Genomic DNA, 22,160 nt, shown 5'->3' with positions numbered 1-22,160 from the left:
AACATGTTAATTACATGTTTCTTGATGTGGAGTATTATGGAATTTGTACCCTTGTAGTTGCAAGGGTAGAAAGAGGAGAAATGAGTCAACTCTGTTTTCTGTGATAAAAGTTGTTGAAGGAGAGAAGGTAGAAAAAAAATTTGATAAATAAATTGATACATATTTTATCTTATTGTGCTGCATACTTTCTGTAGGAGAAAACAATGGTAGGAGGTTGTGTTGGCATCTGAACAATTTTGCACGTTTATGAAAAAAAATTAGTCTACTCTGCTGAGATCTGAAAGATTCCTTAACTTGCCTGTTCTGATTGGTATGGGGGATAGTGGCATTTAGACCATGGGATTATGCATTTGGGAGATGGAAAATTGCAAAATTCTTGCAAGACTTGGGTTGTCTCTTTTAGGAAGGTTAGAATGTGTCTTTTGTTCTCCACAATGTGACTTGTTCAGACTAAATAGTCTGGTTTTACTTGTCCCAAAATTACATCGCAATTAATGACCCCAGCATGCAGTAAAATTGATAATAGGGAATGTCCAGCACTGTGGAAGAAACATTTGGGAGCAGTAGCTTCATAAAAAGAGGCACTGTTTGGAAGAATGGTATTCATTGCCCCAATATTAGTAGTTCTCTTTTTATTAGATTGAGCACTAAAAATATGTTTTTGTTTTTGGCTTCTGGGTTGTCATTAGTTGGGAGAGTCATGACAAAATCTGAACTTTAGTGTAGTAAAAGAATGACATTGGTTCTTACCTATGTCAAGAGGAGAAATTCCATTAGTGATTAAGATTGCTCAAATTCTTATTGATCTGAAGTTTTTACATATAAATTACCTTAGAGATGTTTGTTTTTCATTTTACTCTTGCAATTTCCTTTTTTCTGTTTGATGCAAATTCTTTGCTTGCATGTGTTTTTTTTTTTTCAACTTGCAAAAACTCTTTCCATGTTAAACTTTGAAAGACTCTTCCTAAAACATTGCTGCTGCCATCCCTCTTTTTTGTTGTATTTTGAAAATTTAAACTCTCACTTATGTGCCTGAAAAAATTTCTGAGGGATTTTCCAAAATAGTAAAACAATTTGTGACTTTGGTACACTAAATGTGGAGTTGCCTCAGACCTGAGCATATGAATGAGTAGAGTGTGAAGTTGTTCACAGCTGGAGAGGAGCCTTTGGGCCAGCATGAGCAGGATGCTACTTGGATTAAACTGAAATGGTGACAGGTTGAGCTTTTCCTTATTTGTTTTAAAGGTGTGGGATTGACTAAATGCACTGTATTAGGCAGGGGAGGAAGCAGGGAGGGAAGCTGAGCCATTTGACAAGTCAGTAATACTTTACTTTTTAATCCTCATAGCCAAAATTGGTAAACTTTCAGAAACCTGTGAGCTGCCATGAGTAATGTGACATTAAAATGAGACTCCAGAAACCTCTTAGACTTTGAATTTGATTTCCATTTAGGTTTTGGATAGGAATGAGTAACTTTGTGTTTTAGCTTCATTGTAAATTTTCTTGTTTTGATGGCTCTTTCAATATATTTATCAGATAAAAATTAGGAGTAAAAAGTTTATTTGGTTTTAGGGAGTTGGAATGTGTTACTGCTCTTAGGAATTCTGCCACATGGCCTGCATCTGCTAAGTTACTAAATTAATCCTGTTTATCCACCTTGCTAAGGTAGTGACTAAATCCTGTTCTTGTTCTGTGTGTCATGGATTATATTAGATTAATTATTCACTTTGCGCAAGGGGACACAGAAAAGGAACACAGAGTTGCTTTTAAAGTGTCGAGATGGTGCATTTTTAGTATGAAATGTCATATGAGTCCATAATGCAGCTCTTGGACAAACTATTTTAAGTGCTCTGTTCCTCTGAAGCTGCTTTGTTGGCTCTTGCAGGAGATTGATGCCTGGGAAGACGAGGGGAGAGGCCAACTCTGGCTCAGCTTGTTCTTGCCTGTTTCACGATGGTGTGTGGCTTGCCTGATCTTGGTCCACTGCAAAGAAAATACCTTGAGAAATCTAATATTAGTCCTTAAAATAGCTTGAAGATGATCTTGGTAGTTAAATCTAAGTGATTGTTAACCTTCTAGCTTTTTAGGGAGGATGTTGTTCAATGAAGCCAGAGCAGCTTTAATCTATGTTAAATAAAGCTGCTGGAAATCTGTCATTCCTGGAGTGTATTTGTTAAGAGTCAGTGAAACTTTAAGTTAGGATTGAGGAATGGTGATGTAATTCCAGTCCTTCTTAAAAGCTTGAAGCAGGCTTGAAGCAGAAATGTATATATTGCTGTAGAAAAATATTAACTCTTATACAAACGCATTTAGTTCTGCATTCCAAAAGAGATCCAGAATAGCTTTAGAAAGCAATATTGTCTGGCTTTGTGCAAGACTTTTGGTTTGTGTGGCTAGCACTGAGATTAGTACTGATCTTAAAGGGAATCATTGGATTCTGGTGCTGTTAAGTGAGGTTTGGCCACCACTCAGCAACTAATGGTGTCGACTCGGATAAGGAACAAAAGTATTTTCTTTCAAATCCAAATTGAAAAAATATCGAGCTTTTTGTGTGGGCTACTGGCAGCTCATCTGGCCCTGGACAAACTCACAGGAGCACTTGTTACCAAGGTGTTCCAGAGCAAAGTGAGGAAGCAGGCAGCTGCTCCTGTCTCATCTGCTGTATTTTTAGGTAGTTGCATCCAAACATGAAAGAGTACAGCGTACTACTATGAACAATGCCAAAGAAAAAATTAAAAGTCCTGGTGTCCTTGGGTCCCCTCCCTTCTCTTCTTGGAAATCTGGTCAAAATATTTAGCAGATGCTTAGTTTCTTTTAGTGTTTCAGAAGGTGAATCTTTGAAATGAGACTGCTCTGGGTTTGCCGGGATTCCATTGTATTCAGCAGTGTTAGTGTTTGGTTGGTATTTAAAGCAGTCTTTGATCTTGAATGCCCTGTTCCTCCTTTCAATGATAACCACAGCTTGTAGCAAGCAACAACCCTATTGCTGCTTCCTTTATCTTTCAGTTTGTTGTTACTTTGTAAAATGTGGAGATTAAAGGGAAAAAAATAGTTGCTCTTCAGTAGGCCACAGCATTATTCACATAACCAGCGTAACTGCTCATGCTGTTTGGAACCTAATTGTACTCAAGTGCTGTCTTATTCTAGTGTTTGTAAAGAACATATACTGGTCCTGCAGGCTCTCATGCTGGTGTGGAACAATGCTGGGATGTACCTGCAGTGCCAGACAAATAATTTTGCTCTAGTGAAGGTCTTCTGACACATTGTGGAAGAAGGCAAGCTACATTTATGAAATTTCTAATTCAAGCAACAATGCTCAGCATTTAAATTGTAACACAATAGTCAGACGCTATAGTGCTTACAATGATTTCAACATCTAGTTGGTTTTTATAAATGCTTATAGTTGGGTGAACTTCTGTGTATGTACTGAAGGACATTTGGAATTTATCAGAGCAGTTCGATGTTGTTTGTCCCACAATGGAAGGCTTGACTGCAGGTGGTCTCAGGTGTCTCACTCTGGCTGTGGTTTGTCAGGTGGCAAGAAAATCCACCAAAAAGCTATATTATCTCTTTCTTTTTTGTTTGTTCCCAGCCACCATCCTTGTAACTTTTCCTGCGCCTTAACAAAAATGAAATCAGTATTCTTGCTCTGACCTTCTGAGAAAGTTTTCCTCCATTGCAACTTGATACTTGGTTTTGATTTTGCTCCAGTGACTTCTTTTGTTGAAAGTGGCAAGTTCTTAAAATCCAGAAAATCTCTTCATGTTTTCTTCCAGGTGTTGATTCAATAGTCAGGTATCTTCAGCTTCTCTTGATCCATCAGGTTGTTACTCTGCGACCCAAATCCCCAAGTCCCTCCAACTCACTGATGGTTTCCAGAATTTTCTGTAATGATTCTTAAACATTTCAGAAATGATTTGTGGAAATATGTTGCAAAAATTTAATGTGTCTTCATGGTTTTAATGAGGAACTCTGGAAGTATAGCTTTGATGTGTGAAAAGGTTATTGCTTCCAACAGCGTAGTCAGGCCTTGAGTCAGTAATTTCCAATCCCTGAGCAGTTTCAATAATGAGAAATGCATAAATGTGGGTTTTTGATCCTGTGAGAAGCTGTGTTTTAATTCAGCCCATTCTCAAGCTGACTGTAGATGTTGGACTTTGCACTGAAAGAGTCTGGGTGTAGCCATAAGTTTTGTTTGCTGTCACTGTCACAAGAGAGGTGGCAGTTTGACAGCCCTCTAGAAAGGCTCATAAACTCGCTAATATTGTACCTGTTCAGTCTGTGAAGGGAAACGGCGGTATTGTGTGTGTGTGGTGCTGCGTGAGTGTCTTAGCATGTACCTTGCTCAACATGATTTGAATGCTTCACCTCTACAAGCAGGAGAAAACATAGTAAAGAATTCCTTCCTCTAGCATGGGGCTGACTCTCATATGACAGGGCTTTGGGAGGGGATTATTGGATTCAAGAAAATTTAATAAGTTTGGGAGAGTGAGTGTTGTTGGAACTATTCTCCCATAAATAAATTCTTTTCAGCCTTGCGCTGTGACCTGGCTCACAAATAAGTGTAACATTAGATGGTTAAGAACCTTGTTATTTTCCATATTTAAGTCTTTCACAGCCAACAGAACTTGTTTCTTTCGCTGTTTGCTTTATGAACAGCTGTTCAGCCCATGAGACATTGGAATTAAAACAATTTTCCTTTCACATGGGAGTTAGGTTACTGCTTCCTTCAGCCTTCTTATCTTTGTTATTTCGACCCTGTGCAGCATCCTGCTACATCATGTGTTGCAGGGTACATGCACAGGTTTAGGAGGGAACAGCTCTGTTACACAATGGGCGAGGAGAGGTCTAATGAGAAATGGATGAAAAGAAAGGAAAAGGAACAAAAATATTTTTTTTTCCATTTTAGACTGTTTTGCTATTTGTAGAGTATTTGACTTAACCTTTAAGTGGTTGAACTGAACTTACAGTATGAGGGGTTGTACTATGACGTGATAAAATACATGATGTTTCAAATGCAGGGCTGGTAATCAAATTAGGTGATTTTTTTGTTTGTTGTTGGGTAAAAAAACCCCACAAAACCAAACCAAAACTAAAAAAAAAAAAAAAAAAAAACAACAAAACCCAAAACCTGAAACAAATTACCTCTCTCCTAAAACTAGAGTAAAAAAAACCAAGCTGGTAATCTTTTAGTGCCTGTTAATATTAAAGAGCAAAATGCTTAGCTGGCCTGTTAAAAGGGTTCTTCTTAACCCTTCAGAACTGCATGTGATAAGAAAAAGATTATAGATTAACTAAGTACTTTAAGTTGTCCTTAACTTTGGCTGACAACAAAAATGTGAGTAAAAACTTCACTACTGGGTAGAGGTCTACCAGGACACGCATCCTTTTTTTTTTTCCTACTGAACAATTGAATCCTTTCAGAACTTGTGACATTCCCAACCTGCGCATGTCAGCATAACAGAAAAGAGTATGCGCATTGTTTATTTACAGCTTTATGAATTTCAGTGTGGGTTTATCCTGATGATATTGTGACTGAATATGGAGTCTGATTACTTCCTGAGGAGTGCAAGAGTGCAGGCTCTGACTCAAATTGTCAAATGTTAGCAGGTTAAATTTGGGTTGCTGGAAATGTTTTAGGGCTATTACAAAACAGTTATTATATAAAATTAATTTTAATGCTGTGCATTTAACTTAGCTTTTGGCACTCCATGGAATTTCTAGTTAAAGTGCAATAATTCTATTGTATTTGGTTAATGCATATTTATGTATAAAGGCTTCACTAGCGGAGTTATCTATATATATTATCTAGAAAATTCCAAGATGTGTATTTGTGCTGATGAATATATGAATGAATTTAGGTTAGTAGAGCAAGACAACTGGTACAGTTTACAGTTGTGCCCTTAACTTCTGTAATTACAGATTTCTTTCATGGCCTGAATTGTTTTCATGTGCCCTAAATTGAAGGATAGATGTAACACTATACATATGATCACATGTTCTTTCTACTATATAGCTTTTCATAAAGAAATCTGTGTGGCAAATTCCTTAGAAGAGGGTTAGGCAACACTGGATGTCCTGTAATGTCCCTAGGCAGACCTGTGTTAAGAGTTTCTTGTAAAAGATGGGTTATTCTAGGCATAGAAAGATCTTCTGGCCTACATAAAATGACTGCTTACCCTTCAACCTGTGCTCTTTTTTCTTGCAGACCTTTCAGCAGCCCAGAGAAAATTTGCCCATTCTCTGAGAGACTTTAAATTTGAATTCATTGGTGATGCAGAGACTGATGATGAAAGATACATAGGTAGGTAAGAAGTGACTATAAGTGGCTATGTTTTGTCAATGCCATCCTGCAACATGATTAAACTTTCTTTGTATTATTTTATATTACAGATGCATCACTTCACGAGTTTTCAAACTTTCTAAAAAATCTTGAAGAACAAAGAGAAATTTTGGTGAGTTGCAATAAATGATTAAAAAAGCTGTGCACATTGCAAAGACATCAACATTAGGTGAAATTGCTTTTATTGCTTTGTTAATCACCAAGATGTTGGTATCACTGGCTTAACAGTGGGAGCTCTCATTGTGCAGCCTCTGGTTCTGTAGTCTAGAGTACTGACAACTAGTTTTCATTAAAGAAGAAATCTGTATGGTAGGGATGGATTAATATGAGTTGGTTTAAAATAGTCATGCCCAGATTAATTATGGCTGGGGTGAGTGGGAAAACCAGCATAAGCTTGTTTACCATTTCCAGTAAAAAGCAAAATGAAAGAGTTAACGTTGTAGCAGGGGACACTCAAGTTTTGGCAACTGGCCAACTTTGGATCCAGAATCTCTGTAGCTCTGGCTTCAATGCTTATGTGGATCTGGGATGCAATCTGTTGTATTTATGAAGTAGAAGACTTAGAAACCTTTGTATTTGAGCTTCACAGTGAGAGGTTAGAGCTGCAGACAGTTGCTCTGTTGTGTAAAAGTTCTCTGTTATTCATTCTGTTGCCTGTGATTGCTTGGGGTGTAATTAGTGAAATATGGCTCTTGTTGGCTGCACACAGAGCAGGGGCTGAGAGCTCTGCAAAACATCTTGCTACCTGGGTTTCCTAACTTTTCAGAAGATGGAGGGTTTCTTTCTGGATGGTTGCTTTCTAGTTCTTCTCAGCAGTTGCGTGCCCAGCTTTTGTTTCAGAGCAGTGATTCATAGAGCAGCTGCTGTGTACCCTGTTTTCTTCTGAGTCAGGCCAGACTCTCCATCTGGGACATGTGCTTAGGTCTGACTTGATAGCAATTGCATTTCTTGGTATTTGACATGTGATTATATCTTTGCCTTCCTGGAAATCAGTGAAATCCCTTGGCATCACTGAGAGGAAGCTGAGACTAATCTGCTGTCTTCATTGTTTCTTTCTGCCAGAAGCTGTGCCTGCAGTGCAGGAATACATAGATAAGTAATAAAAGAACTTGTGAAAAATTCTTTTTTCCATGTTTCTCTTTCCAGTCCTGATCCCAGTAATAGTCATGGTTCCTTGTAAGTGTTGCAATCTGTTCTGGTATGCTGTTCTGATCTGGAACCACATTTGGGTCTGAATTAGGGTCAGTGTTGTTCTTCACACTTTCCTAAAAACAGTCTTTGCGTAGGAGAGACAATTTTTCAGTGTTTTGAGCTCTTTTGCTAAATTGTAGAGATTGGCTCAAGTATGTTTCAATACTTCTTTTGTTTTTCACAATTCTACAGTATAGTCTTTACTCTGTTTTTTCCTGCCATCCATAACTGTATTTTATTTTAATGAATTGCACAAATCTAATTAATGAAAATCTTTAGGAAGTTTTATAATGAAAAATACTTAATGAACTGCCATATTATTTTGATGCCAGGCTTTTGCCATCAACAATTACACAGCACATTTTGGGGACTGTATCAATAGCTTTTCAGCAGGGAGAGATCACCACCACAGCAGGCTGTACAGAATGCAGTGCTGTCTGTCTGGATCTTGAAATACTTCCATTGTTCAAACTGAATGCCGTGAAACTGTATTAACTTACTTTTTTGGTATGGTGCCCATGCTTACACAGAAGGTGCTATCATCCTGAAAGCTAACTTGTGTCAGTTTCTTGATAGGACAAGGATGAAATGCAGTTTTTGTTAGAACCATGACTGATGAAAAACAGGGAGTATAAATTGTAATGGGGAAAATATTTAATACCAAATGGAAACAGAATATATTCTCTGAGTTACCAGATGTGTGGCCTTTTTATTTCATCTGTAGTCAGGCAAATGTTATGTATCATTTCTGGAGTGAGCTTATGTAACAGTGGCCATAAGTCTCTGAGAAAATGGTTGTGTGGTGACTGGAAAAAAGTAATTTCCAGCATCTGCTCCTCTGACTTTTTTTTTTTTTTTTTGACTTCTCAGTGGATGTTTTAACAGTGGCATGAGCTCTAGAGATACTCCCATGGAGAATATTAGAACATGTTGCATGCACAGATGTTTGGAATGAGGTCAGGGATCCAAAGGCTTTCCATTAAGATGCAAAGTATATAGCAGGATTTTTTTTCAAAAGCACTCAGTCTTTGTTAAGAATGCTCATTATTGAGCATTTCCCGCCTTACTATTTTGAAGATGACCAGAGGATTTTGGACTGTTGTCTTCAGTGGCAGTGCATAGTTAAATAGATAGGCAAATTTCAGGCCCATAAATTAATATTAAAGAAATCAATGAATAATTACAGGACAAAGGGCATTTCAGACACTGCTGCACATTTTGGTTTTTTAGATACTTGAGAAAAGAGTTATTTTTTTCAGAACCACATTGTAAATGAAAGAAATTTGCACTTAAAATACATTCTAGACTCAAAGTAAATGCCCATCATCTACACTTCTCATGGTTTTCTGAAATTGTAGTAAATCCAGAGTCCATAAAACTCGCTGTCAGTGTTTACAATGAATGATGACCAGAAAGGTAAATTTATCTGGTGAATATTTATTTGGTGGATATAATTTCATTCAGATGGAATCTTGCACTTCATGGTTTTATCATTTCTCCCATCTCCTTCAAAGATTGCTGAAATGATATCCCAGGTGTCAAAGGATTTAGTTGCATATGGAAAGGGAAGTCGGCAATAAACCAAACATTTCACTGAAATTATTAGAGAGTGGTCAATAAAAAAACAAATTACATCTTTCCGTAGCACTGTAGCTTGGTGATGCTCCCCAGGGCAGAAATAGATCACTTTGTCCCTGAGAATATTCTGGGAATTATTTTTAGGTGTTAAGGGTGAATGGAGTTGTAGGACTTAGATTCTGCTCCTTTGGCATTGCAGAAGTACTGTGGAAGTTCAGGGATGACAGGGAACTTGGCAAGGTGGTAGAAAAAGGTGGGGATGAGCAAGGCCCAGCACGGTGATGCTCAGATGCTCTGTCTCAGCACCCAGCTGTCCCCCTGCTTGCCAGGGAGAGCACCAAAGCCTCCCTCCCAACCCCAGTTTTCCTGGCAGCAGAGAGGAGCCTTGATTCTTATGTGGGACTGAGAACAACAGGCTTCACTGTCTGCCCCCATTTGAGCTGTGGTAGCAAGCAGAGAAGTGTTACCTGGTTAGCCTGGGGTTGTTGGTCCTTTCCTTCACACCTCCCTTTCTCCATCCCAGGCTACTCCTAAAAAACCAGCTTGCCCCTAATTAGTTTTCCCTGTTGATTCCAGTCTTGCTAAGTCATAAGCAAATTTGATGGCTCTTGTATTGTTCCCTCAGTTATCTTGGCAGTGCTTGGCACTCCTGTTGTGGTCACCTTGGTTTGCTGGCTTTGAGTGCTTTCCCTCCTTGGAGTTTATCTGCTTCTGGAGTTCACATGATCCTTGTCAAGAGCTGGTCTAACCTCTTCTTAAAAAAGTTCCAGGAACATGGATTTCTCTTTATTCTGTTATTTAGCCTTCATTTGTTTCACCTAATGTTCACACTGAGTCTCCTTTACTGCAAATTAAGCTGGGAAATTTTTGAGAATTTTTCTGCAGTAGTCATGGAATAAAACTGATAACTTTTTCTTCATTGTAGTGATTTTATGGTTACCTTTTCTAAGTGGTGTTTTACATCTGTATTTTACCTTGTTCAATTTAATTACACTTTGTTTAGACCTTCTGTCTTTTATGTTAGAATTACTGCTTTCTCCTCCTCTTCTTGCTTTTAAGTTGCCAAAGTATTTGCTCTTCTACATCCTCTGGGACCTTGCTTGCCCCTCCCTTTAGTTTGTTTTGCTGACTTCCTAAAGTATTCTGAAGCAAAGCCCCTTCTGATTTGAATGCAGTTAATACTTCTGTTGTGTAATGTAGGAATACATCTAATGGCTCTTAAGGAGTGTTTACTCCCCTTAAGAACTGTTTTTTCCCCCTTTGTTAGATAGTTTGCTGTAATGTAACTGAGGGTTTTTTCCTTTCTGGAGATGATGAAAATCTGTTGTCTTATACACCATAATTGATTTAACACTAATTTCAATTCAATAATGGTTTTATAGCTTCCTTCCTCTCTCTCTTCAGATACATATGAAGAATCTCTTTTCCTTTTTTTTTTTTTTTGCTGTTGCCAAACAAAATGTTTTTTACCTTCTTTCTAATTTTGCCTCGACACACTTGTCTATTTTCATTTCACTCCATTACATTTCTCTTTGTATAGGATTTCTGATATAATTATATTCACCTTGCTATAGTCCCTGTGATTTCCCAAGGCAATATAAACAAGCTGTTTTACTTTGATACATTCTCTTTTATTTCCTGCTATGTTTTTTGCACACTTCTACCCCTTCAGATATCCTAAGAGGAAAGGTACTACGCAGCTATATTTTAAAGTCTTGTTCCTCCTTTTTATTTTTTTAGCACAAAATGGGCTTGTTCTTGTGCCGTAGGTATCTTTGCAATTTTGACCTGTGAAAAAATACTTTTGCATTCTTTATCAGTTTTGCCAGGTTGGCAGAATCAAATCCAAATCAGCATCTCTGAAAAGCAGAGTTATTCCTGGCATATATCAGGAGCACAAGAAATGGTTCTCTATGGATTTTTAAAGAAATATCCCTGTGAAGTCACTCTTTTAGTCTTTTTTTTTTATTTCTCCTTAAAAAAAAAGGGGAGAGGGTTTCTCAGTTGTGCTTTCACAAGTTAAAAGACGTTGCTAACATTCAAAGGTATACACTCAAAAGTTTAAAGATATACTTTAAGTAATCTGTACACATATGTACATTTACTTATTTATTCTTACTTAAACTACCTCTTATGATTAGATATGGACGTGCATGAATATTTATTTTACAGGTGAAGTGCTCACTTAACACACAGTGTTCCTGAATAGCTAACTCTTGTTTCCTTTTGTGCAGTGACTTTTGTATCTGGATTCCATTCAGCAGTTGACTCTGCTGTGAAGATGGTGGTATTAATTTTTCTAATCTTTTCTTTGGCACTCTTCATGCGGTATTTAGGGGTTTGTAAATCTTAATCTCTCTTGACAGTAATCTGAAGAAATCTGTGTGAAGGAGCAATCAGTTTACTCACTGGTGCAGAGTAGAAAAGTTCCCAATAGTCTTAGATGTGTGATGCATTCAAGATCTGTTCAATAGGAGTTGAAGGCATTATGTAGTGCTCCATATGTTCAGATGCTTTTAAGTCTGCTGACAGTGCAATCTGCTAAATATACCTGCCAAGGCAGTGGAAAGGACATAAATGTTGACCACTTTGGAAAAATTAGGCTGCCAACAGTACATTGAATATTTCAGATGTAGAGATAGAGGCACAAATGAAAGAAACAGCATGTCTCAGGAGCAGCACTTGAGTACCTTAATTGCAGCATCTACATTCTTTTATTTCCTGTGAAGTTTTTCCCATTTAATAAAACATTTTCCAGCTTTAGAAAGAAGCAGAACAATTGCTGCCATATCTCATTGCCCAGCCTTTCCTTTTCCTCTGCTGGGCATGAGACCAGATGACAATCATGTAATTATCAGAATATGGAACATGAAGGTGGAACTATGAGTATTTCAGCCACATCTTAGTCTGATTTGGTGGTTCCTGACATGGAATGTTTCATTTGTTTGTTGGGTTTTGAATGTCATATACAGTCTTCTGAAATAGTTTTGTGAGTTACATATGGACTTGTCTGCATCAATCTATAAACCAAAGCTGACTTGTCTATACAATAGAAAACAAAAGTGCAGAACCAGATCTGGGTGTGTTCCTCCCACCTCTGAGTGAACACAGCTGACAAGTCCTGTTACCACCAGCTTCCCCTTCCAGATAACTCTGTGGTCTCACATGCATCAACATAATTCACTAGAGAATTTTCATTCTGTTAGTTCATCATTGGGAAATGTTTGGAATTTGTATGGTAAAACTGTCACCAGTTTGGATTTTGCTGGTTGTTAATAACACCACTGTTTCTTCTGGAGGAAAGTGCTGACAATTGAGCAATTCATTCTTGACTGAATACTGATGCCGTTGTTTGCTGCTGGATTCCTTGACTTTTAGAGGCATCTTTTTGCTCAGTGATGAGCTTTGCCATGCACCAAGAAAATGGGCATTATGCATTTTTCTTTTCTGAGCAGCCTTTTTGCTTGGTCAGGATCACAGCATGGCCACATACACTGTCTATGGTATGAAAGCCAGACCATGTCCTGGTGTGTTGCCATTTGCTAAGGCAAGGTCTTTCTTAGAGGAGTTATCCCCAGCTCTCCTTCACTGCACATGGGGAAAGCTGATGTGTTGCAGTGTGTGAAAGTCTGTTTCTCTTTGTTTTCTTGTTTGTTATGATTATGGCTTTGTAGTATTTTTCTCTTTATAGTGGAATGTATTGCATAAGAATAAACTTACTCAGAAGACAGGACTATTAAATAGCTTTCAGTAAATAATCTTTACTAAAACCCACTGTCTATTTAATTATCTTTTTTTTTAATAAAAGGAAATTATTTATTGTTTCCTTATGATACCAATCTGATTTTGGAGGCCAGCGGTTTCATGACAAGAAAATCAATGAGGGCAGCATTTCAGAGTAGGGCACAGCGTAGCAGATGGATCATAGGAGGCCCTTTTAGCTGTCTATCCTTAAGGTGAATCACTAACTTCCAGGAGATGAACAGGAAACAACTTTTCTGTGGAAGGCTGAACTCATGAGTCCAGCTGTTGTATTTCCTCTAAGCCAAGGCTGCTGCTTGTGAAAGAATTAGGAAGTGCAGAGCACAGGATTCTGCCTGTATTGAGGCTTGTGAGGCAGTGGCTCAATGGCCTAGGAAACTCCCTCTGGAATAGTCTGAGAAACTTCTTGTCTTCTTACCAAACCCTGAGGGGTAGATCTCTGGAACACCTAAGAGGGAGGTGATGTATTTTGTTACAGATGCTTCCTGGTGCTTTAGCAAAATATGTTGTCTCTAGGTGAGGTGTCTCACTGGTCCCCCTGGCTCTCTTGTTACCAGATGGCTTCCTCCACAGCAAATGAATCCACAGCAATGGATGTCACTTCTTTTTTATAGCCTCTGCACAAATGCAAAGACACACAAGTATTAATGTGCTGTGAGACCTCCTTAAAAAGCCTTTAGTCTGTATACTGCAGGCCTTCTAAAAACCAAAAAACTCCTATGTCTGTATTCCCAATGTGTGCCTGAGGCCCTTTCATTATCTAAGGTTGTAAAGCTATAGGGAAAGCTCTAGAGCAGGGAGAAAAATCCAGACATATTTACTAGAAGAAAACTTGATTTTAAAACAAAAGTTTCAAACAAAAATAATGAGCCTTGGGGGTGGCTTGCACTGTCTGCAGTCATCAGTGCTCCAGATAAACGCAGAACCAGTGCTCTGCGATGTGGTTGTAGACACTTCTGTCTATAGGGCTGGCAGGGGGCTTGGCTGTGCAGCTAACTGAGGGCATGTGTAACTGTAAGAGCAAATCATATTTTCGTGGGAAAGGAAAGAATAGAGATTCAGGCTTTGCAAATAACATCTGATGTTTTCAGTAGTGGAATTGTATCTGCGAATTTTAATAATACAGGGTTTTAGGCGTAGGTCTTAATGCTTTGAGAAATTTCAGTAGCAAATCACTATATGAAGTAGAAAAGCTTTTTGGGGAAAATAATATTCTTTATAGATTTCTCTCTCTCCCAACATTGGAGGTATCAGAATTAGCTTTTTTTTTTTTTTTTTTTTTTTTTTTTTTTTTTTTTTTAATTAGGCTGAATGGTGCATTTTCTTAGGGAAAACACAACTGTATCCACTGTAAGTAGAAGAGCTGCTGTAGTGGTAAATATCCTTATTGGAAAGTGAACTTCTTTATCTAGCAGCATTATCAACTATTTTGTTATTGAATCACTACTAGGTATGTCTTGCTTTCTGCCTTCTCTGTTGCATTCATTAAGGCAAAGCTTCCTTCCCAGATCTGGTTTCATTCACACTTGCTCAGTTTCATGAGCTTTGCCTTACTGACTCGTTGGCCTCCCTCATAGCTTTGTTGAGGGACAATCAACAATCCTGCCCCTGACTACAAATAAATCTGTCCAGTTGGTATGCTCAGAAACTAAACCCCCTCCTTTATGCAAGGCATCCAATCTGCATTCCAGTTCCTGAGGTGGAATTGGGAACTCAGCACTCCTGTGTTGCAGTGCAGTCTGCAGGAAGGTGTATGTTTATGGCTTAATTTTTCTTCTTTCTCAGTAAACCTGTTTTTTTTTTATGGGAGAATACATGAATTCACAATGGAGCAGAGCCAGGATATGTATTTACCTCACCACCACAGTTGTTGATGAGCAGTGTGCAATTTCCAGTAAAGGTTGACCTCTAAGGATGTTTTTAGGATGAAGGCTGGGAGGCCAGCGCTGCATTTGTCTAACAACAAACTTTGATTAACTTAGGTTGGTTTAAGCTTTTTAACCACTGAACTTTGAGGAGAGCTCTTGTGGGTTGCTACTCCTTTACAGGCCGTGCAAGCAGCCTTCCTCCTCTGCAGTATAAGCCTGGTTGTGCCTGGAAAGGGAGTGGGTACTTAGAGAACCTGCTCCTGCCTACTGCAGGAGAAAGCAAGAGGGGCATTGAGTGCTGGTGCCTGGTCTTCTCTGTCAGATTACAGTGCAGAGGAGGAGGTGTTGGTGGAAGCAGTTTGTCCTTAAACACCCCTACTCCCACCTTTTCTGGGAAGGGAAGTAGTGACAGTCTAAATGGAGTCATCTTGTGGAGTGCCACTGACTGCTCAGTGACCTGTTGGGTCTTGTCGACCTGACTGAGGAAGTACCCAGCAGCTGTGAATGAGCTTGCTAATGGATTAAGCCTGTGCCTTTGAGGACTGCAGTTGGAAAGAGTGCTTGGGGCCCCTTAATCTATGATCTGTACAACTTCTCTGCCTGAGCAAGTGGAGTTTTGTAAAGGTGTCTGAAATAGATACACACAAAGCTGACAGCATGCTTCAGGATGTTGGAAATGTTGGATAGAGTGATCATCTGAGGTGGTGATGGCAGTGATGACTTTATTGCTGCTGTTGCCAGGTTCATGTTCAAGTTAAGTTAATTCTTTGACCTTTCTGTAGGTGCTGCAAACAGAGCAGGACTAGCGTAAGCAGTTTGGGACTGTCTGCCCGAGACACGTGTGCACGTTTGGTTAAACATTTCTCAGGGCATTCCTGAGACTCTGACATTCACAAAGCTGGTTAAAATTCTGTTACCTGAGACATGACCTTATTAGATTGGTTCACTTATGACTTGTGTGCCACGGTTTGCCTGCCAGATATAATTTAATATATATTTGTTTCATGTAAGTTTGGATAGATGAAAGATGTAAAAAAGGGGATTTTAAAATGTCATTTTAAATAGTACATTTCTGTCATAATCTGTCAGGATTAGAGAAGAAGAGGGATGAAAATGAATGTAAGAGTCAAGACAGAAGTTGAAAAAGGAAGGAACGTCTAGTTTCATATTAACTTAAATGCCTAGTTTAACTTTTGCTGGAAATTTTCCATTTTAACATGATTCTAGTTCTGAAGAAAGGTACAAGTGATAATTACAAATATACTTACGCAATCCCTCACTTATTTCCTATTTGTTAACTTGCCATCTATAGTTTTAGAAAAGAGTTGTTTTAAGTTTCCAAGTTATAAATAAGCTAAGAATGAATAGCAGTGTAAATATTTTTTTCTATAAATAATAATACATCTTTTTGTAATTTTTCATGACAAGCACTGGATTCTATGTACTGGAAAACATCAGGAATGCGTCTCTATTTAATCTTGTATTGGAGGTATTTTAATTATGAACTTGGTCAGTCAGAAGAACATCTCTGTAATTCACTGTTGAATTTACCAGTCTTGCATTCTAATATACGGCCTGGTATGAAGCTCTGTAAGAATGACCAAAGATCTGCAAATCCTCACTCCACCCAGAAGTAATCAAGACTTCTGTTATTCAACCCAGGCACAGAGAGCAAAGGGGGTGACAAATCATAAGTACCTTCATGGCAGTCACCTGGGGATACATCTGTTAACAAAAGTTTAAGTTGTGCAAAGTGCGAAATGTCTTTTTTGGAAGGAGAGAAAGCTTGTTTTTCTTTTAATGAAAGAATTACTGGCATATCATCCCACTGGCAGCAGTGGAATCTGCTTGTTGGCAGTCGCTGAAGAGAACATCCCATTTTGATTTATAGATTATTTTCTGCTTCAAACAAATTCCTTTAGTGGTTCTCATGGTTAATACTGCACAGGAGCAGGAGATCAAGTGATTTACAGCCCTGTGGTTTTATGAAGCACAGCCTTTTTATGCATATATTTTTCTTTTTTTAAATTTTTTTTATTTTTCCTCTGTTACATCAAGGTGCTATGGTTTTCTTTGATTTGGACTTTGTGTTCAGCATACATTCAATGCGTGTTAACCTTACACTTTTTTGTGTAAATGTTCAACTAATAAGCAACTTGTCATTTGTTAATTATTTTTAACCCTCTAACCATGTGAGTGCTCAGTTGTTACCTTTAAATGCTTTGAAATTATTCCAGTAAGTGTGGTGCTCTACCTCATGGAAGCCTGTGCCATCCTGAGTTTTCCTCCAGGGAGTTTTCTCCTTCATTTTGTTAGAACAGAGAACAATTTAAAGTTTTCCAGTAGAGAAGGACTGATTGTGGGGTTTCTATGCTCTCCACTCTGACTTGAGAGTTCTTCCTTTTCCTGTTGCTCCCAAAGGTGCACTGAATGGTGCTTTAAAATGTTTTTGGCAAAATCAGGAAATGGGTGCAGGGGGAAGTTGCTGAGAAAATGTGCTCTAAAGTTCGGATGTAGCTGTTATGTGGACGACTGTGCAGCGCCCAGTTTGGCCCAGACTTGCCAGCTCTTTGGGTTTCCAGTTAGCTGCAGGTTAGTGCGCTGTGCTGGCCCTGTAGAAATGTGGGTTGCTGTGGTTACAGTGAATTGGCAGGATGACTCCCACAGTAATCCCTGATGGCTGCAGGGGTGGGCGGGAGCAGACAGTGCTGCTCAGGTTTGTGTTGTGCCAGATCTCTGGTACATCCCGTGTGTGTTTTATGATAAGAATTTTCAGAAGTGTTCCAGAAGGCCGGTTTAAGCCTGTGATGTTTTATCTGAAAATTTTCACTATAAAGGGAGGGGAAAGGGGAGGAAAGAGAGAGAAAGGCTTCTGTTGTATGTTATGGGGATTCCAGGGAGCTCTGCCTGAACTCTTGGCATCCCAGCCCAGCGGCTGTGCTAAACTCATGATTTGTTCTGTGGGTCTGCCTTAGGACAGACCAAAAGGTCTGCTCCCCCTGCTACCCCTCACCTGCAATGCTCTTGCCATCTTTTCCATGCTGCTGCTGTGTTCAAGTACCAGCCTTTCCTGAAATTTCAAATATTTTTAAAATTCGAAGTCTTGTTTGCACCATATGGAACCCTGCTCCATCTTCAGGGAAATTTCATGTGAATTACTAGCTGTGCGGATTTAATAAGCTACAGTTTTCTATCTTATGATGGGATATTGTGTCCTCCTTTTTTCTTTTTGCAATGACCGTGAGACTTTATATTATAAGTGCACTGGTGGATGCTCACTCAGTCATCTCAACCTCTTGTTTATTGACTTTGCACCTCTTTGATTTTATAATTTAGCTTAAGGTCTTATTAATGTACTTAAGTGTGTTAATATTTGTAGATTTATATGAATGCCTAGTGGCTTTAACTGTCTTAAAAGATTGTCTGTAGTGCTTCTTGTTGCAGAAATCTTTGCATCCCCTAATGAAGCTCATTTGTCCTCTGTCATTCTGGTATTCAGTCATTGAGGCCTTCAGCCTGATCTGCAAGACTGGCACAAATGAAGCAGTTGCAATTTTGGGTGCAACCTGGAAATTTCTGAAATTTTTGCATTTGTTTTAATTTAATTTTCTTGATAGTGGATTGAATTAAGAAATTTTGTAAGCTTGAATGAACTCAGATGTGATTTTTTTTTTTTTTTTACTTAGAAGTTCTAACTTGCATGCTTCTATTATTTTACCCCAGAACTTTTTTTTTTCCCCCAACCTTCCCCTTTTTTTTTTTTTTTTTTTTTTTTTTTTTTTTTTTTTTTTTTTTTTTTTTTATTGCTGATACTGACGTGACTCATCAATCTGGCTACAGAAACCTAACCCATGCTTTTTTTTCTTTAGGCACTCAGTGTTACTGAAACTCTGATCAAACCTTTGGAAAGATTTAGGAAAGAGCAGCTAGGAGCTGTAAAGGTTTGTCCCTCCTTGCCTTTATAAGTTTGTTTAATTTCTCTACTTGGATTGCATTGTAATAATGACATGTAATTGGCAGAAACATACTATTGTTTATGTTTCATGTGTTCGTGCTTTTTTTGTTTCTACTTTGAGAACTTGCTTCAGAAACAAATGGAATGTTTCAAGAGGAGAAGAATGTGTCTTTTCCCTTCCTTCTCCCCACCTCCCTTATCTCCTTTGTCTGGAATAGGAAGAATTCTGCTAACAGCCTGCCCCCCCTTCCTAATGGGTAACTCTGTTCTGCTTTGTATTTGCCTGCAGTTGCACAATCAAAGGCTGAAAAATATTAACTACCTAAAGGAGCTCACTCATCCATACGCTTTTAATTACATTTTTGCCACCTGCAAGTGAGAATTGCCTTTATTTAATTTTTTGTTTTGAATAAATAACTCGTTGGCTCTGAATGCATGGGAATAATAGGGATGAAGAGGCTAAGGACAAGATCTCATTGAAAGTATTTTTGGTAAAAGTGTTTGGTCATTTTTTAAAGATTGTCACTAAGTTGTGAATATTGTAAAAAAAAGCTAAGTGAACTTCATGTATTAAGTACAGACTAGATTTGGATAAAAGTAAAAAGGACAAATTTGCATCTGCCTGCCTTCCTTGCAGTGAGAAATTTAAGTGCTGATTAAAAAAGTAGAAAAGAAAGACGCCAGCATTTTATTAAAGTTTTCTGTTGTAAAACTCAATACGTTTTCAAAATACTTGCATATGGTTTATTTTACAATTTTATGTCTTCATCACCAGTGATATTTAGTAGCTAAGACAATGTTTCACTTATAAGAGCACTATGCATTTTGACTTTGGCAGGAATGATTAACATGTCTGCATATGATTTCAGTGTTCATGAACTGAAAATGCTCTGTTGATCATAAATCCTTTCAGTTCAATGGTACAATGAGCTTTGTGTCATTTTATGGACTTGAGAGAAGTATATTAGGTGACCCAACCAACACACAATAAAAACTTGGTCTGTAATACAGCCAGTCTTCCAAGGAAAGAGAGAATTTGTTCTGAATGTAACTGATTGTCATAGAAGCAGCTGTGTAATGAATGCATTATTTCAGCAGTATTTTTGCTATTAAAGAATTGCTCGTTTTGGGGTGAGAACTCCCAATGCTTTAAGTTATCTCATATCTTCACTCATTTCCTAGCCAGAATTCTCTTCCTGATGCTTCTAACACAAATTGCATTCACAAAGCCTACATCTCCCATTTTGTTTGGATGAATGTTTCTTTCCTTGTGTCCCTGCATACTGTTTCTGTGAAGCTGTAGCTTTTATTTCTGATCTAAACATTTTTTAACAGAATTCTGTCAAAAAAGGTCATTTAAACCTTTAAATAGAAGTCTTACATAATTGTATAATGTTCAAATAAAAACCCTCTAAAAATATTTAGCTCTTGGAGTATTCTTAACTGAGTATTTATTCAATATAATCAAAACATTGACATTGGAAATATTACTGTGCTTAGCTCTGAAAACCAAGCTGTGGCATCTAGTGGTGAAATACATCTGCAACATTGTATAGTATTTACTTTAGGAAAGACTTATGCTCCACCATTACAAAATAGAAGTTGAATCTGCTCCCTCAGATTTTTTCTGCATCTTACATCCCTTTGCTGATGAAATGGTATGAGTTAAGCTTAAGAAAAGGAAGGGGAGGAAAGTTTGGCTTCACAGAGCTGGAAGCTCAGACGCTCATTGAATTACCCCTTATTGAAAGGTGTTGCTGCACTAATCCCAAGCTATGTGTGTAAAGTTTCTGGCTTTGCCTGTTAAGAAGTTAAGAGAACTCTTTTTGGGAGCATTGAAATGTTCACCACATCAATGGAAATTTTTCTAATAGAAAAACAAAGATTCACCTATTTCCCTGCACTTTGTTCCTAATTCCCCATGTTGCTAATATGTTATCTCTAATCACCCTGATACTATATGCATATGTTCATGTTTTTCAGTTGCTAACAAATATTTTTTTAAGACTCACTTTTTAAAGGCAATTTTAAGTCTCAGAGTGGGGAAAAAAAATTCTGGTAGAAGTCGTTGCTGAGAAGCAATCCTAAACAGCTTCTTTAATGTAATGTCATCTTCAGAATCTAATGGTTCAGAGAGCAAAAATGTGTGTCTCTTCTAATATAGTATATATAGTATTGTTCAAAATCAAAGGTTAAGAGGAGAAAAAAAGAGCAGTTAAGACTGTAGAGTGTAACCAGGGGTTTGGTTAGAATACATTTAAATGTAATTTCAAATCTACAGATGAGGAAAAATATTTTAATTGAACTAGTATATTTCTGAAGATTTAATCTACCAGTTCTTGTATATGTAGTTAAATACTTGATTTTACTTATTTGAGGTTATTTTCAACTGCAATTAGGTATACTAAAAATAGCTTCAAAACTAGTTGGTTGAATTAATGAATACTGATTTTTACCTTAATACAGTGGAACTGAGGAATCGATTTGCTTTACAATATCTTCTACTAAATTAGATTCTGAAACTAAGATTTCTTAAAAAAATAGTGATTGTCCCTCTTCTAATACATTGCTTTTGGTGGTCAGAGAAATGGTTTTGCATTGTGCAAATGACATTACTACATGTCTGGGAGTTTTGATACTATGATATTAAGTTTTATGGATATTTTTTCTTTTTATTGGGTTTTTGTCATGGGCACAATAAATCTCTGATAGAAATAGGAATTCAGCACTCAGGTTGTTGTGTAGCTTTAAAATGAAGAAATCCTATGGAATATAGAGGTGTATTTCCTTTGGGTTTCAAGCTGTTGGAACTTTTCCCTTGTCAGTTTTAGAAAGTTATTTTTTCAGTGAAACTGATATTTCCATGTAATGCCTTTTATTCAAAAACAAGGTGGTGTGGATGATGCCTGAAAGTAATGAAAAATGCAATAAATCAAGAAGAGGTCAGATTTTTTTCTTTTTTAACTTAGAAGATGTAAGCAACTGTGTGATAAGCTACACCATAATGATGCAATGGGATTTCATTTCAAGTTAGACTTTAAATTAATTTTTAAAATGAGATGGAACATATATTTCTCTGCTTTCTGGAGCTATGATTTTTTTTTTTACTCTTTGTTCCTGATGAACTAGAATTTTAAAAGAAGGAAAATAGTACACTTTTATACTGACATAGTTGCTACTTTGTTTCTGCATTTAGGAGGAAAAGAAGAAGTTTGATAAAGAGACAGAGAAGAACTACAGTTTGTTAGAAAAACATTTGAATTTATCAGCTAAGAAGAAAGAGCTACAATTACAAGAGGTATTGTTGCATCTCTTTTTATTATGCAGGCTGAAGGCTTTGGAATAGGTAAATATACTTACTCAAATACAGAAACAGCATTCTCAGTGGTAAAACAAACCAATTTTCTCATCTGGAAAGGCTGGTGAGAAAATCAATATTTGCTGAACTTAGTACCTCCACCAT

General features: G+C 37.7%; 1 protein-coding gene across 2 annotated transcripts in view; it reads left to right on the top strand.

Moving 5' to 3' along the window:
• The window catches only part of ARHGAP10 (Rho GTPase activating protein 10), a 139,008-nt gene that overhangs the window by 35,190 nt on the left and 81,658 nt on the right, over positions 1-22,160 (top strand). The window contains exons 2-5 of one of the 2 annotated variants that reach the window (XM_041489270.1): positions 6,209-6,304; positions 6,394-6,455; positions 18,612-18,683; positions 21,894-21,995. In XM_041489270.1, coding sequence (XP_041345204.1) covers positions 6,209-6,304; positions 6,394-6,455; positions 18,612-18,683; positions 21,894-21,995 — 332 coding nt within the window. The remainder of the gene's footprint in view (positions 1-6,208; positions 6,305-6,393; positions 6,456-18,611; positions 18,684-21,893; positions 21,996-22,160) is intronic. The other variant, XM_041489271.1, reaches the window with a different exon arrangement.

This window comes from Pyrgilauda ruficollis, unplaced genomic scaffold, assembly GCF_017590135.1.
Source record: "Pyrgilauda ruficollis isolate IOZ18807 unplaced genomic scaffold, ASM1759013v1 scaffold91, whole genome shotgun sequence".
Classification (NCBI taxonomy): Eukaryota; Metazoa; Chordata; class Aves; order Passeriformes; family Passeridae; genus Pyrgilauda; species Pyrgilauda ruficollis.
This window is presented reverse-complemented; position numbering and strand designations above follow the sequence as displayed.